General features: G+C 34.8%; 1 protein-coding gene across 5 annotated transcripts in view; it reads right to left on the bottom strand.

The window, feature by feature from the left end:
• The window catches only part of LOC102993447 (ATP-binding cassette sub-family C member 2-like), a 77,878-nt gene that overhangs the window by 43,386 nt on the left and 17,393 nt on the right, over positions 1 to 17,099 (bottom strand). For 2 of the 5 annotated variants that reach the window (XM_028494319.1, XM_028494318.1), the window contains exons 3-10: positions 15,884 to 16,061; positions 10,029 to 10,283; positions 8,926 to 8,991; positions 5,869 to 6,006; positions 4,316 to 4,462; positions 2,478 to 2,562; positions 2,317 to 2,383; positions 1,801 to 1,927 (exon numbers count right to left, since the gene is read on the bottom strand). In XM_028494319.1, the coding sequence (XP_028350120.1) occupies positions 1,801 to 1,927; positions 2,317 to 2,383; positions 2,478 to 2,562; positions 4,316 to 4,462; positions 5,869 to 6,006; positions 8,926 to 8,991; positions 10,029 to 10,283; positions 15,884 to 16,061 (1,063 nt within the window). Of the gene's footprint in view, positions 1 to 1,800; positions 1,928 to 2,316; positions 2,384 to 2,477; positions 2,563 to 4,315; positions 4,463 to 5,791; positions 5,820 to 5,868; positions 6,007 to 8,925; positions 8,992 to 10,028; positions 10,284 to 12,992; positions 13,012 to 15,883; positions 16,062 to 16,996; positions 17,080 to 17,099 lie in introns of those variants that run through there. The other 3 variants (XM_028494320.1, XM_055086793.1, XM_028494321.1) reach the window with 3 other exon arrangements.

The raw sequence follows: 17,099 nt of genomic DNA, 5'->3' as shown, positions 1-17,099 counted from the left end.
TAACTAAATTTCCTTGTCAATTGCATTATTATGAACTTTCATCAAATCTTTAAGAAAAAAAAAAAGAAAGAAAAACAAGCCATTAAAGAGAAATTCTTCCGAGAGAATTAAAACACGTTATATACCTCTGAAAAAAAAATATATTGTTTCTCTTTGACAACCCTAGCTTAACATAAACAAAGTGTGTCATCTCTGCTTTATGATTAGTAATAGCAATGTTATGGTTTCTATTATCACCATGAACACTTTCTTAATTATGAATTCTCAAAGGTATCAGAAATAATCTTTAAATCTTACCATGAGTACCTCAACAATCATAATGAAGATAACAATAACCATAAAAATTCATAGGGAGCCAGCTGACTATGCCAAGAACTAGTCTAGGTCTTTGCACATTATCTTATTCAATCTACTGCTTAACCTTTCAAGCTTATTGTTACCATTTATGCATCAGGTGAAACCTAGAATTGATATTGTTTTTATCTTGATAAGCTCCTAATTATTTTTCAAGATTAAATAAAAGGCTACCTACTTTCTGATTATTTTTCTCTTTAAAGCAGAATTTGTTTTTATACTGTTTCATTTTAAAAATCTAATTTAAATACTTGTTGTAATTGATCTTAGTATCTCCCTCACTAGACTTTGAGCTCTGTAAGAAGAGTAGCATATCCTATTCATGTTTATTTCCCTGGTACTAAGTGCTAGGCACATAGTAAGTGCTCAATAATTGCTTTGTGAAATTAGCCAAAGAAACTGAACGATAATAAAATCAACATGACAAGCATTATATTTTTAAAAGATACTTACTGGCCTAGGAAAAGTTATAGTCATCTTGATTGATAGACAAATGGCTGATTGTAATCATTAGGAAGAGCATAAGGAGACAAAGATAGTGTACTTAAAGTAAAAAGTAGTGGTATTTATTAAGTGTAATCTTATCAGAAAAAGTCCTAAAAATCATACTTGATTCCAAACTGAGAAATAGCAATGCTGAGAGAGAAATAAATAATCACTAAAGAACTGGAGCCAGGAAAGATATAAAGACATGAGGAAAGATATATTATGAACAAAAAATAAAAAGATTTGGAGTTGCTTTTTTCTCGAGAACAAAACTGTGAAGACACTGGTTTCAGATCCATAGAGCTTCTCCATCTTGTCAGATGTGAGAGGAGCGAATAGATAGTATTTTACCTAAGAGTTAGTTGGGTCTAAGGAAAAACTCATTAGATAGTCTAGTATTTCAAAGAAGAAAAAGTTGATGAAGAACTTCTTGAACTCTTATTCCTACTGACCTTTAAGAATAAAACAAATGGCTGGGAGTAGACCTCTCCTTAGTCCAAAGGCTTAAATTTGAATGTAAGCTATTAATATTATTATTTTCCTGAGGTTTTTCTAGGTCAAATGTCCTTCTCATGAGCAACTACAAGATTTCTTAGAAATGGACCGGCCGTAATTACTTAGGAAACATTGCAGTGAATGATAATTAGAAACCTAATCAAATTACATTATAAATCACATTCGTTTCTCTATAATTGGTTGCAATTTAGTTAATATCATCAAACAATTACCATAAGCATTCCTAAATGATTTGCTGAAGTATTTGGAGGACAGAAGGCTCTTACTAAGCCATCCATAGTTAATCAATTTCTGTGGAAATTTAAATGTTTGTTACAAACTAGAAATGCTCATTAAATACTTGCATCTTCAATTCAATTTGATAAATTCTTATTGACACTAATGATGTGCTGGCTGTAGCCTATTACACTAGGAAATGTGAAAAGAATGCATTGTTGACTTTACCTTTCTTTGGACTACTCCTTTAAGTTTCTCCATTTCCCCTAGAACAGCAGAAAGCAGAGATGATTTTCCAGACCCAACTTGCCCTATAACAGCCACTAAAGCTCCTTCTGGAATCTTTATGTTTAAGCTGCATGACAAGAAAAGGAGAGAGATGACATAAGAAGTTCTTGTTATAATTGTTTTTAATGTATATTCCTAGACAAGTCACTGTATCACTGCACTGGGTATCATCCCTGAAATTGCTGCTATTCACATTGTCCTACATTATTCTACAAACACCCAAACTTCCAAAATGCAACAACAAATGCTGCAGAGGAAATAGAGGAAATGGAAAGGGAAAAAAGAGAGTAAAACAACCATAAAAATGAAATGTTCTGTGAGAGGTTTAAAAAAAATCTTGTAAATTCCAATAGATTCATCTTCTGCTTAAAAACTCTAAAAAATAAAAACATGGAACATTATAGAATTCAATGCTAAAATTTTTTTGTTTTTAATTTTCCCCAAACCATGACTTACTCTTTTAATATTGGAATCCCTGTTTTATCCCAGGAAAAGGAAGCATTTGTAAAACCAATGGCATGATCTAGGAAGAAAAAATAAATACAAATGTATCTTAGAATCAATTGTCTTCAGCCTAGAAGTCAAATAAATATTGAATACAAAGAGGAACTGCTGACCGCCTATGTACTTTGTTTCTATACTTCGAGGATGAAAGTCCTCAGTGTTGAGAAAGTCTTCCAAACGAACCAATGATATTCTTGTCTATCAAAATAAATGCAAATGAAATATTTTGGTTTTCAAGCACAAGTTAAACTGAAAAGCATTTATTGTGATTTACAGTATGATTAAAATTTTTGGATGCAAATTGAAGATATTGATAAAAATATTCAGCAAGCATAGTTTGCATTGTTTTAATGTTTATAAATAAGTCCATCCATAAAGAAAAAGAACAGTTTCAAGGATCAAAGATCAAAACAAATATATATGCAGGAAAGCATGAGAAGAAGAAACCAAAATTCCTCCTTAACATTCTAGTAAAGACATAATAACTGATTAATTAATAATTAAAGAAAAGTTAGTTTTTAAAAGCAACTTCAGGATGGTTGAATGAATTCTGCTTCTGAGCATAAATAAAATGATTGTTTTGGCAATAGTAACACTTAGTTATAGTAAAATACCTGTAAAATGTTTAGCTACAATTATGATAAATAGAATCATTTTTCCCCCTGAAACTGACTTGCATGAAACCTCTAGTATATTTTTATGCACTTTATGCTAGGAAATGTCTATTGTTAATGGATAAGATGTAATTGCGCTGTGGTTTTGTTTACCAAGTGTGTCATATCAGTATGCAGAGCTGGTTCTTTTTCTTTTTCTTCTCTTTTCTTTTTTTTTTTTTTTTTTTGACAATCGTTCTCCGTATTTGCTTAGTGACAGTAGTAGCATACCACTAGGAGTTGGAAAACACTTTGCCATACCAGATCTTTAGCTAGATTCTAATTTCAAAAGCAAAACAAAACTGTTACTCTAAGAATGACATTTTCTTTAAGAGAAGTGTGCTGTGAAACAAGTGTTAAAAGCATCACAACAATAGTACTTCTATGCCCTCTGTTGGTCATTATTAGTAAAATAACATAAAAATGGTATTATGTAACAAAAATAGCTTAATTGGTATTTACTGCAGAAGTATGTTACTCTTCATTTAAATAATTTAAAAATTAAAAGGAAAAGTTCTTAGATCAAAGAGCCGGTTCCAATAAGCAAAGATTCACTTTGTTTATGAACCCAGACTTGAAAAGGATTTGATGGGGGAATGCCCAAACCTGATATCAAAAAAACTTTAACTGAGAAAATCTCAGGGCAAAGGGACGAAGGAACTCAGTTCTTCAGATTCCTTGTGGTTTTAGCCGCCTTCTACTCATTATAGCATCTAAAGAGCCTCTAGCAATTGGAGATTACAATAAAAGCAGGCTGAACCAGATACCTCATACAAGGTTTGTTGGCAGACTGATATTATCAATGCACTTTTCTCACTGGTTTATTCATTCAGTACAGATAAAATGCTGCCGAACCCTGGGAAAATTCAGATCCAGCTCTGTGCAAAGCACCTAGTTAAAAATTTTTCAACTGAAAACAGAAAATGAACCCTTTAATGGCATAGTGTCAAACACCAAATTTTAAAAAGGTAAATAAAAGAAACTAACACTTAGCAAAGAAAACAGTATCACATATTGAAAAGTCATTTTCGACTGACTTGAAAAGAAAGTCAATTGACTTTCTATTGAAAAGATGCTTCAAAGTCATTTTTATAGAAGAGAAGCACAGGCAAAGAAGACATAATTCCTTCCATTCTATAATGTTCTCTATTGCTCATTAATTCAGGGAGGTTAATCTTGAAAGCAGTGTAAAACAACTACAAAAGTGAAATTTAAAAAAAAGACAAAGAAATGAAATATGCAAAACCATAGATTTCAGTAGAGAAATGATTCTCAGTTTAAGGATACTTTGGATGTACCTGGACCACAGCTGAGATCACCATTGGTAAATCAAACAGAGGAAGCCTCAAGATATTAAACAAAGACATAGATGTGAACACTTTAGTGGCTGTTAAAATGTTGCCTTCGTCCAGTAAGAAATAGACGCCAAATGTTGCCAAGGACACCTTAAAAATAGAGATATGTTATTATCTTCAATTATTCAATGATGAGTTAGAGACTCAAAATTAGGAAAGAAAATTTTAATAACCTTTATGGTTGCTGTTTACCAAAATTCAGTACTATTCAGTACTACTGCAGAAGGATATGAAATCAATGTTTAGTACAGATCATACAATTGTGTATCTTAGATAATGACATCCTATGAACATGTGGTCTAGCTCCCTTCTTTGACATATCGTATTTTCACTAGAGTAATTATTCCCATTTAAAACATATAGTAGTTCATCTTTTTTCAAAGTGAAGAAGTTTTATGTAAATTTTTCCAGTGACGTGTGCATACCTTCTGTCTCATATTCAATAATTATACTTTCTCTGTGTCTTAGTATTAACTGAGGAAGGCATAAATAAATCACGACTGATAAGATTTATATTTACTCGTGTAAGTTTCATTTAGAAAAGGCAGAAAAGTTCATTTATGCATGAGAATGTATTGACTATCATGTACATAGGACTGTCTTAAACAAATGTTTCTTGGACATTTCTACTGAAGTATTCCAAATGTAAATATTGCTTTTACTTTCATAATACCCACATGTTTGTTTGAATAAAAAAAATAATATTTTAAATTAACAACAGGGGAGACATATAGAATGTTCCCTGACCCCATCACCACTGAGAGTGGTAACTTTGGTTAAAATTGATGCTTCAGGTATATGTAGTTTTCTTATCCTTTGGCTTTCAGCTGCTACTTCATATTTCAAGGCAATTTATACTCTTTAAATAGCATGAGATTCCCAATATTTGTATGAAGTGACAGAAGGAGAATGACCTCAGTTCATAACAATTCACCTACAAATACTAATTCTATAACTTTGAGGATGTTTCCAAACTATCAATATTTCCATTTCCTTTTGTGAAATGAGAAAAGTAATGCCTTATTATTTCAAGAATGAAATAAAGCAATGCATATAACTTGTCTGGTAAACAGTAGAAATACTCAATAAATGTTTAGATAACTTCCCTTCCCAACTCTATGTAGTGTGACTTTGGGTCTTGCTTAAAAAGGATTAATCATGAAAATCAAAAAATTTTAGAGCTGAAATGGAACTCTGAAATACAGGTTATATTTTTTAAGAATGAGGATGGCATATGTTCAATCTATAAGAAATTTACAAAGATGTAAAATCTTATTATATATAAAAAATACAGACCAATGAGAATGCACCAAAAAAATTTTCCCCTTCTTTAAAACTTTCATTGTCTTATCTCCATAGGTTAATGACTGCATATTTTTAAAATTTAATTTCAGATAAAGAAGATTTCACTTTGGACACCTTAATTCCAGGTAATTTGAAGGTGAATCTGCAAATCAAATTTGAAAATCAAAACAAGAAATAATACACACACTCACAAAGAATGGAATGCAAGTTAAAGTCAGCATAGAAAATACAGCAAGATACCCAGCTGATTTTTGAACTTCCAATTCCTGTTCTCGAATTTCAATAATCTTCTTTTTATAGGAGGGTTCCCATGCATAAAGTTTAAGGATCTGTGAAGAAGTCAGACAATGACTATTTGACAATCAATATCATAGAAGGAATAAAAACATGCACACATACAAATACACACACTATAACACATACACACACTCACATAATTGTGTAGGTAAAAAAAAAGATGTAACCTATAAAGTAAAGAAAATTTCTCCTGTTTTCAACTGAGTCAAAACACTTCCTTGAATTGTGTTTTTCTGGGGTGGGTCGGGGGAGGAAATCACCATTTCCCCAGGCTTATGTCTCTCTTACCCACCAGTAGCTTATTCTTGAGCCAGACTTTGGCAACATCCCAGTTCCTGGCATGAGCTCCACAGCAGTTTCTATCTAGCTTAATCCTGTCAATTTTCCTGCTGGTCCAACTCTCAGTTCTGTTCTCTTCCCATTTCTTAATATCTAAGCTCCTCTCCTTGGTCTCCCAATTTCTTGAAAACTGATGTCTTGGGACTTCAAGCCATTTTCTGAAAGGTTACTGGTGTTCTGAGATTGTAAACTATTTTCTGAGATGGAAAACATGCAGAAGCAGAATCATACAATGGCTCACCACATATGTTTTAGAGTGAGATAGACCTACATTCAAATTTCAGCTCTATCTCTTTGTGATGATTAATTTTATGTGTTAATTTGGCTACGTTATGTTGCCCAGTTCTTTGATTAAACACCAGTCTAGATGTTGCTGTGAAGGTAATTTTTAGATCTGATTAACATTTAAATCATCAGACTTTAAATAAAGCAGATTATACTCCATTAAATGGGTTGGCCTCATCCAATCAGTTGAAGACCTTAAGAGAAAAAAACTGAGGTTCCCTGAGAAGGAAGGAATTCTGCCTCCAGACTCAAGATGGCAACATCAACTCCTGTTGGAATTTCCAGGCTGCTCAACAGATTTCACACTTGCCAGATCCCATAATCATAAGTCAATTCCTTAAAATAAATCTTTATCTATCTATCTATCTATCTATCTATCTATCTATCTATCTATCTATCTATCTATCCATCTGTCCTATTAGTCCTGCTTCTCTGGAGATCTCTAAAAATCTCTCACCAGCTCTGTGAACTTAGACATGACCCTTACCTGCTCAGATACTTTGTTTCCTTATTTGTAAAATGAAGATGAGAAATCTTTTTCTTGAGGTTTATAAGAATTATATGAGGAAACAGATATAAAGTGATAGGCACAGTGCATGACACACAGAAAATATTCAATAAATGCTAATATAGTATCATTATCAAATGGAGGCTCTATGACACCTGTTTTCAGACTCCAAGGATGCAAACTGCTCACACCTTTAAACTATACTAATTGATTGCCACTTGGACCTCTACCAATATTCTAGTGTATTTACTACTGCGACTGCTATTTTAAATCTTGAACTTTGCTTAGATCTTGAAGAAATTTTCTTTTATTTTATCTACACTGTCCTAGTCCTACTGATAATACAAATTTCCTTTTATGAATATCAATACTTAAAACTTATGAACATACATCACTCTACTTTCTAATGGATGCAGGAGCTCTCAATTAACCCACCAAGAGGTGCAAGATGCATCTGGATCATATACTTTGGGGATGTGTGACCTTATTGAATAACCTGAGTTAAATTTCAGAGTTACTTATTGCTATTCTGAAGTTCAGATGATTAAATGGATATTAGCCTCCTTTCCAGGTATCTTCAATCTTACAATGTCTTTCACTTCAGTAATTTATATTTTTGTAAAAATTCTACACAGCACAATACAGTATATCATTTATTGATTCTAAGGTAAATCAATGGGTACATATAATGGGTTTATTCTGTGTATATAATGATAGATGCACCAGACAGAGGGAACGTCCTATGCAGTTTTAAATGTTAGAAGGAAATTCCATGTGAACTCTGCAAATTTTGTGCTTTAGAAAAATCTGGTAAGCTATAATCCAAGTGCAATAGGATTTGAAATTATATACGAAGGTCTCCAATTTACAATGATTCAATTTAGGATTTTTCAACTTTAGGATGATGCAAAAGCAATGCTCATTCAATGGAAACTGCACCTCCAATTTTGGATTTGATCTTTTCCCGGGTTAGTAATATGTGGTATAATACTCTGTCATGATGCTGGGTAGCCACACAGTCCAGAGGGTAAATAACCAATGCACTTGCAACCATTCTGTAACCATACTACCATTCTGTTTTTCACTTTCAGTACAGTATTCAATAAATTAATGAACTTTTCAACACTTTATTATAAAATAGGCTCTGTGTTAGATGATTTTGCCCAACTGTAGTCTAATGTAAGTGATCTGAGCATGTTTAGGCTAGGCTAAGCTATGATATTCGGTATGTTAGGTGTATTAAATGCATTTTCGACTTAAGGATATTTTCAGCTTATGATGGGTTTATCAGGATATAGCCCCATTGTAAATTCAGGAAGATCTCTATACAAAAGTTCACAAGGTTTCACTCATTTTACCACAGAGAAAATGTTAGTGGTGTGGAGTGGGGGTAGCTTTTCTAGGGAACAAATAATCTGTAACACACCTTTCATAGAATAGCATTTGTATGATCATTTCTATTCTGAGTAAAAGTACCCCGTATAAATCTGCCTTCACACTGATGACAATAGTATTGTCACTCTGCCCTGCTTCATCCCATCTCTTCTACCCTTGAAACAAGTAATATTTTGTATCTTTTGGGATATTTGTGTTTAGTTGTTGGTTGAGAATCAAAAAAAAAAACCTGCATTTTATTTGGCTTTATTTAAATGTTATTTCAACAATAAGAATTCCTATACATCTGAAATCTAAAATACTCCCTCAAAAATTATACTTATATCATTACTTTGATATTGAGAATGCTAAAAAATTCATTTATTGTTTAACTCATTGGTATATTCTAAATAGTTAAATTAAAGGCATGCTCTTTTTATATTACCTTAATTCCATGTAAGATTTCATTGAGCAGTTTTATCTGTTTGTCTTTGTTCTTCGTTTGGCTTTTCTATGTAAGGGAAAGAAAATGAAAGTATATTTGACGAGAGTTGCTAATACTTTAATTGACATGACCATAGCTATTTTTAAAACTACAATGTATTTCCTCTATTTTATATAATATTTTATATAAAACCATCTTTTAATGTTCAGGCAATATTATTCTGTTGATAATGTTAGAAAATAGTTATAAATAGACATTATAAACTTAAAAGTAGCCAGCAGTAGGATAAAAACAAGGTGTACATTTTCCAAAAGAGTAGAAAATATAATAGTTACTTAGAATGGAATGATAAAATAATATCCATATTCTATTAAAATGGGATAAAATTCCCCAAACTCTATCAATTATATATACATATAAATAAAGGTTTCTATATTTTAAGTGTACTATCTTGAGTGTTATTAGTACTTTGGAAATTAGAGTGATTAAAATGTATATTTTCAAATACTGTTTTTTCTGCAAACATATAAGTATTATACATTTATTCAAATGCTTAATATTTATATTATTTTATACTTATTATTGTTTAGGTATTGCTTCTTAAGGGTTTCCTCCAATAATACTGCCACAATTATTTTATATATAATAATAAGTATTTGTATATCTAACAAAGTACACATTTACAAGTTAATATCTTTAATATTGCTTGTATGATTAAAGCATATTTTCTGTTTGGAATATTTGTATATAATATTGGAGTCTCTTTGGATGTCTTAGGGCTCTAGATTAAGGTCCTGAAAATGTTAAGTCCTTTCCTAAAAATTTGACTCACAATTATTGAAAATCCAGAATATTTTTTAAAAATTAGTTTAAAAGTATTCACTGAACAACCTGTTATCCTAAATACTAGTGTGTTTAGTAATTCGTAATTATTTTGTAATCATATGTTATTTTCTATTTCTCATCTTTAAAGCCTAATCTTTTTGGTAATTATTTGAAAAATTCAGAAAAATATAAAAGAAGGTATAAATTTTCAGCACCTAAATGTATTAAAGTAATAAGTACTGTTGGACACATGTAACTTGAGGCAATCATATTCTTACCTTCAGCTTTTTCATTCTATTTGCAACTAAAGCATTCACTGGGATAACAAACACAAGGACTGCCACCCCTGCTAACACTGCTGGACCCAGCTCTTGCCAAAGGAATGATATGGCCATCAGGATTTGAAAAGGAGCTGACCAAAGGAGATTGATGTTTGCGGTCAAGTCCATGAGCTGCTGGGCATCTGCTGACATCAAGTTAATAATTTCCCCAGTGGAAAACTTTTTTCTAGAAACATTAGATAAAAGCAGGGCCTGGAAAAAGAGAAGCAAAATACTCAGAGTTCTGTAGATCATGAGGTATCTTTACAGTCAAACAATGGTAACTTTTAACTAAAAATAAAAATTTGTAATATATTTAGACAAATATGCATGATTACTTATGCATCAGATCATATAATATCAAGAGCTATGTTTTTAGGTGAAGAAAAAACAATTATTGATCAAATTACATAGTTTTAAAATTTATTATGTATTGGTAGAGAGTAACAGTTGGATTCCCAAGCAAATACATTCACCAAGAACCCTTTACGATTTGTGGAATTGAAAAACTGCGAAAGAAATCAATTCTAGATTTCTAGCACTGAGCTTCCTCTCTATTTACTGGCGTATAATGCTAAACCATCTAACTTTTATCAATACAAAGTACACAAGTGAATAAATGAATATGTAATGAATGCTAATTTTTAAATGATACAGTCCTAATTCTTAAAGAGATTATAATCTAATTGTGCAGTCCACTCCCCTCCTACACAAACGTCCGTACACACAGGCTGATTATAAGCATAACGATAGGTAAGAAGGGCCATGGGGATTTAGAGAGATAAGAGTATTGAAAAGCCTTCATGGACCAGTTGGAAATACATCTTTTCTTTTCTTCCAAAGCCTAATTCTCACTTTCCCTCTGTGTATGTTATTTAATATTATATTGAATTCAATATCCTTAAGGTTAATTACTGGTATCTTCTTACTAAGGTTGATATTAGAAATTCATTTATTTAATTTCCCACCATTTAAAATTCCCAGTGAAAAACATAAATAACTGTAAAAATAGTGGAAGTTTATATTTAAACTGGAAAAGAGGCAAAAGTCCATTCATATGACAAAAGTTCTAAAGAATTTCCACCACGTTGATTTAAAGAGATACAGGATTGAGAGCTGGATCTAACAAAAGTAAATGGTATACAGGAGGCACTCAAGATCTATTTATTCAATAAATGACTAATACAAAGCCAGAGGAAAAGCCCATCTGGAAAAAAAGTAGGCAGGGCCTTCAGTGGAACACTTCTAACATTCCCTAGCTTAAAGCTGAGGGGCTCAGTGCGTGTGGGAGGTCATGGGGCCGCCAGAGGAGATGCACAGACCTGGGAGGTTCATAAGGTGTCAGGATCCCCCTAAGCTCTATGGTTACTGCAGTGTTGAATCCTTTACATTTCTGCTACTGCCTTCTAAGGGGCACAGTGGTGCTGATGATAAAACAGAATAAATACTGCTCCCATAAGAGGAAAAAAGGAAAAAATACTAATCACAACAATAGTTAGGCTTCTATCCACGCCTCCTCCAAATGTAGCTTTGTAAACTCCCTTAATAAGTTATTGACCATTTAAAGTGGCCAAGTAAAACAATGGAAATCCAAGAACAGTTATTCTCATTTCATTAAGACTATAGCATTTTTTAAGAGAGATCCATTGATCTCTAATAGCACCCACCCCCAACTTACTATTATAAACAAATATAAACTCTTTTCTCCCACTTTTCTAGAAGGAAAAGATAAACCACACTTAGTATTTATGAAAATACTAAAAGACTGAGTAATTCAAAATCATCAAATTATCCAAGGAATCAAATAAATACCCTCCTTTTGGAAAACACACCAAGCACAACTGTCACCGGCAAAACCCATTAACAATTCTAAGGGGACTGGGTAATACAATAAAGTCTAACCTTTTTTTCCCCCCTTTTCCTGGGTGCTTAGTCTAGTCTCACTTTTGCTCCCAGGGGGCAGTGTACAGAGCCCTCTCACCCGGCCCTTCAGACCAGAGTTCCTCCTGAGAAAGGAAACGGCTGAGCCTACACCGAAGCTCGGTGTCGGGGTGCAGTAGCCACGCATGACACTTAATCCAAGATGGCAGCAGCGGGCCGCGAGCAGAGATGTTGCGCCTGGCACCTTGATCAGGAGCCTGAGCGCACAGCTGCAACCACCCAGCAAGAACCCCGCCCCCTCCCCTCCCTGCCAGCCTGTCGCGCGAGCCCTGTGCTGTAGAGCAGCGGTCCCCAAGGACTGGTTTCCTGGCAGAAAATTTTTCCACGGACTGGGGGTCGGGGGTGGGGCGGGGAATGGTTCAGGCCTCATGCTAGTAACGGGGATTAGCGGATGAAGCTTCACTCGTTCACCCGCCGCTCACCTCCTATTGTGCATTGCGGCGGGGAGGGGGATTGTGGACCCCTGCTCTAGAGCGAGCTCCCATATCTCCGTTATCTGATCAGAGAATAAAGCTTTCCTTTGCTCCTAACCCAAACTTGGTTGGCTCGAAGGACACTGGACAGAAGGGACCCTTGTTGGGGACCCACTCAGGAGGATCTGGAACACAACTATGTGACTCATCACTTTTTGAAACTTCATTCATTTCATTGATTGAATTATGCTCTACCCAGATAAACCAGATATGGCTTCCAACCTCAAAAACCCTTTTTACGGACTGGAAATATCTTTTTTATCACTGAGCTCCATTCACTAATGGTTCATTTCATCTGATGACGATGAAATTTGTTTTACAATTTCACATTCTCCCTCATGTATTTGTTCCTTTCTGGACTCATTGCCACAGCCCTGGTTCATATCTTTATTTCCTGAACTATTTTTCCTGACCATCCTAGCTGTAAGTCATAGACATCATATAATTTAGAACTTGCTGGGCCCTAAACATTTCTATCCCAGTGATTCTCAAACAGTGGTTGCCATACTTCTAATGAGTCATGGTGTTCGTAAAGGTGGATCCTCATAAATCTATGAGAATTCATTTTTCTTCAGTTCTTTTGGATGCAAAAAAAAGTATGCCAGGATTTTCTTTCTCTCTCCTCCTTCTGACCGCACTTAAGTATATCTATTTTAAAGAATGGAAACAGAATTTTTTTCTTTATATTATATACTTCCCACAATTAAGCCACAAATGTAGACAGTCTAGACACAGTTATTAAACTTAAATTCAATTGAAATTAAAAATCTACTTCCTTACTCTTACTAGCCACGTTTCAGTTTCAAGGGCTCAACAGCTGTATATGACTAATGGCTACCATACTGGGCAATGTGGATATAGAATATTTTAAAAATCACAGAAACTCCTATTGGGTGGTATCTGGTGGAAGAAGCCCTCAGAAGCCCTCAGACTGCCCACATTAAGCCCAGGACTAACTGATGCTGCTTTTGAACCATATCTTGTTTCTTAGTCCTCAAGAATTCCCATGGAGCCTGCAACTGAGAGCTAAGGGGTAACAAAATCTGAGTTTTAAGACCCGAAGATTCGTGAAGTGATCAAGTGGAAGGAGGCCTGTGTTCTTCCCCACAAACCGTAAAAAATGATGTTCCCTGAACTTTACTCCAAAGTAGCAGCAGTCATGTGGATGCATACAGAACAAGAGCTTTCAAACACCTCCCTTCCTCACCAAGAAAAAGGTGTGAGACCAGCTTTACCCCAGTGTAATGACAAATCCCTGACGAAGAGGGCCAATGTCAGATGAACATGGGTCATCTGGTGCCACTATGAGAGCCATTTAGGATCTTGAAGTTATCTAAATATGACAAAAATCAGAATCCTAAAATCTGCATAGGAGAAGGGAAATTTAGCAACCCCAGTTAGTCCCTCTGGAAAGCGGATATAGGATAAGAGATTCAGAAGAAAGACTGCCTTATATTTGTGCCACCTGCATGGGCTGTCCCAGAGCATCCGAGCACTACAGGTCACTACTAATGTCTTCTGCTGTTTGTCTGATGGAGTTAGAATTAAATCTTAATCCCTACTGCAGGATCCACTGAACCAGCTTGATTGCTGTATTCCTTTGATCCTTGAGTGCTCTTTGTTATTAAACATTCTCTAAGGACCCATACAGTTTCACTCCTGTAGACTCTGTTCCCTCTTACATTATCTCCAGGGTCTTTTTGCCCTTATAATGGACTCACCCATAGCACTTAATCTTCCTTTTTATTTAGGACAGTTTGCTCCAATTTCTACCACAATCTATTCTTTTATGCTTGTAAATGCACCCAAATCCTATACCTAAACTCCAATGCTTTAATCAATGAATGAAGTCCTGTTCCATATAGACCATATATCGAAAACAAATGTTAGCATTTAAACTGATTCTTAGACTCTTTGATCAATCTTTTCTCTGTATTTGGATTCTGTAAATTCTCAGAATTTACAGCCGTTAAAATTACAACTGGGGCAGCCTCTCTGACCCTGTATCTGGGCTACATTATACAGAGCTAGCTCTACTTCAAGTTCAGTATTTCCTGGCTCAATTGAGGTTGGGTCATTGCAGAGTCTCTAAAATCACTCTATGCCTCCATTTTGGCCTAATATGGCCAAATGGTCTGTAACACTTCATGCCCAGGTCAACCCAAATTATATTTCCTTCCACTTACACAAATCCTACAGCTTTCCCAAAGACTATTTCAAGTCTCCTTTCTGTGTGAAACCTTCCTTAACTGCCTACACACATTGTAGATTTCCTGCTTATCTGATCTCTTATAATATCTGCATTTAGTTCCACACATTTATTATGTGTGCTAATAGTTCTCCCCAGTTTCTTGAAGGCAATGGCTCATTTATTCTTTTACTCAGTCTTCCAACTTTAATAAAAATGTGTAAAAGCCACTCGCTTAGATGATAAAGGTACAACAGGCTAAAAGTTCCTGTTCCAAATCTGAAGAGCCCACAATTTCTAGAGGAGTACAGACTAAGAAGGCAAAATACACCTGTTGATTTAAAAACTCAGTGATAGCTACGGGAGGGAGGAAACTCTTTAATTGTTTATAACTATCATGCAAATAAAAGGCTCTGAATGGTAAAGAGGTGGTATTTAAAATTGTATTTTCAAGAAAGGCCAAATTAAACTTTAGGGTCATGCTAGGTATAAGGATCAGCTAGGTTTTGGGGTTGGCTGGGAAAGGGCTTAGACTCAAAGAGAAATAGGTAACGACTGTATAGAGAAGGATGGCTTTGTTGCATGAAAAGACAGAGCGAGCAGAGGAAGTAAAAGGTACTATGTAGGGCTTCCCTGCTGGCGCAGTGGTTGAGAATCCGCCTGCCGATGCAGGGGACACGGGCTCGTGCCCCGGTCCGGGAGGATCCCACATGCCGCGGAGTGGCTGGGCCCGTGAGCCATGGCCGCTGAGCCTGCGTGTCCGGAGCCTGTGCTCCGCAACGGGAGAGGCCACAGCAGTGAGAGGCCCGCGTACCTCAACAAAAAAAAAAAAAAAAAAAAAGGTACTATGTAGATGGAAAAAGATCATGGAAAGAAATTTTAATGATACATAAATATAGACAACCATAAAACATTCAATTTCATTCATTTTCTGAGGAGGAGTTAAGTGATGTAACAGTGGACAAAGAACATCATTTAATTTCATGGATTAGAGTTGACTAGAAGTTTCAGGGACTATAGAAAGAGGACCCTATAAAGAAATTAATGCAACCAATATTGATGAGTTAAAGTTCTTTCATAGCAAAATAAATGTATATTCAAAGGACACATTAGAACTTTTTAATATACACTTCTATTTTTCCAGATCCTTTATTTTAAAGCACATAAGGATACAGTTCATTTAGAAATTGGGAATTTCTTCAATCTTTTACCTTCTTGTAGATCAGTCCAATTACAGCTGTCTTAATTTTTGCTGAAGTGAGCATGTTAAAACGTTGGTACTGCTGAAGGATCAGAGTTTGCAAGAAGACTACGACAAAAAGTGCCAAAGCATAACCATAGCCACTCCAGCCAAAATCTGGGCGGTGTTCACAGAAAATGATCATTTGCCTGAATGTCATATGCAAATTAAGAAAAGGGAAGAAATGTTAAACATCTGAAGTAATAAAATGCTTATGTGAATTAAGTACTGTCAAAATGTTACACATACACACACACACACACACACACACACACACACACACACGTACTCTTGCCTGTTCTTTTTTTACTTGCCCAATTTGGCATCCTTTCCCCCTTTATTTTTACTCAAGCATATATAATAAATAGAATCAACAATTATTATCGCCGGCTTGTGGGTAGAAGGATATTTTCTAGCTTTCATATGGCAATCTCATCAAATAATTAAATGTTCTGGCCTAACTTCATCGTGAAAATTGAGACACAGAGACATTTAAAAGTTCTTTTTTTTTTTTTTTTTTGCTGAAATCATGCATTTGGTTAAATATAGGGAAACATGACAATTAGAACTTAAGTAGAGAATCTCTTAGCATGGCAAAAAGACACTGTTTCTTTAAAGGCCTGAATTATAGTTCACCTTTTATTACTTTTATGCATATCCAATTTTCCTCTCCTCTACCTTTACTTATTTCCTCTTAAGTTTGGTGACAACATGGTCATCGTGATTAAGGTCAATGCTGGGTACACCTAGACAATGGGGATGGTTCTAATTATCTAAGCTTCGATCTACTTATTGACAGCTTGGACAGTTAATGGATGTATACTTAAAAGCAATTCATGTTGCCCAAATTGCTTTATAAACCAAGTACTTCAAAAATTATCTTTATTAAAATTGTACCTTAGAATCAAATATAATACCAGTGCCTCTAAAAATCCTACTATAAACCTCTAGTCACTGAAAATCACTATTTGAAGTGACCACAACCCACATAAACATTATACAACAGCAGGTTCTGTATTTTTAGTTGATGTCTATCAGATGCCACCCATTGGGACGCCAAATTATTTTTACAAAAGCAACTTACTAAATAACTTCTTCTTCTTTTTTTTTTTTTTTTTTGCGGTACGCGGGCCTCTCACTGTCGTGGCCTCTCCCATTGCGGGGCACAGGCTCCGGATGCGCAGGCT

Source organism: Physeter macrocephalus, chromosome 1 (assembly GCF_002837175.3).
Source record: "Physeter macrocephalus isolate SW-GA chromosome 1, ASM283717v5, whole genome shotgun sequence".
Lineage (NCBI taxonomy): Eukaryota > Metazoa > Chordata > Mammalia > Artiodactyla > Physeteridae > Physeter > Physeter macrocephalus.
The sequence above is the reverse complement of the archived record's forward strand: the minus strand, read 5'-3'. Positions and strand labels throughout refer to the sequence as shown.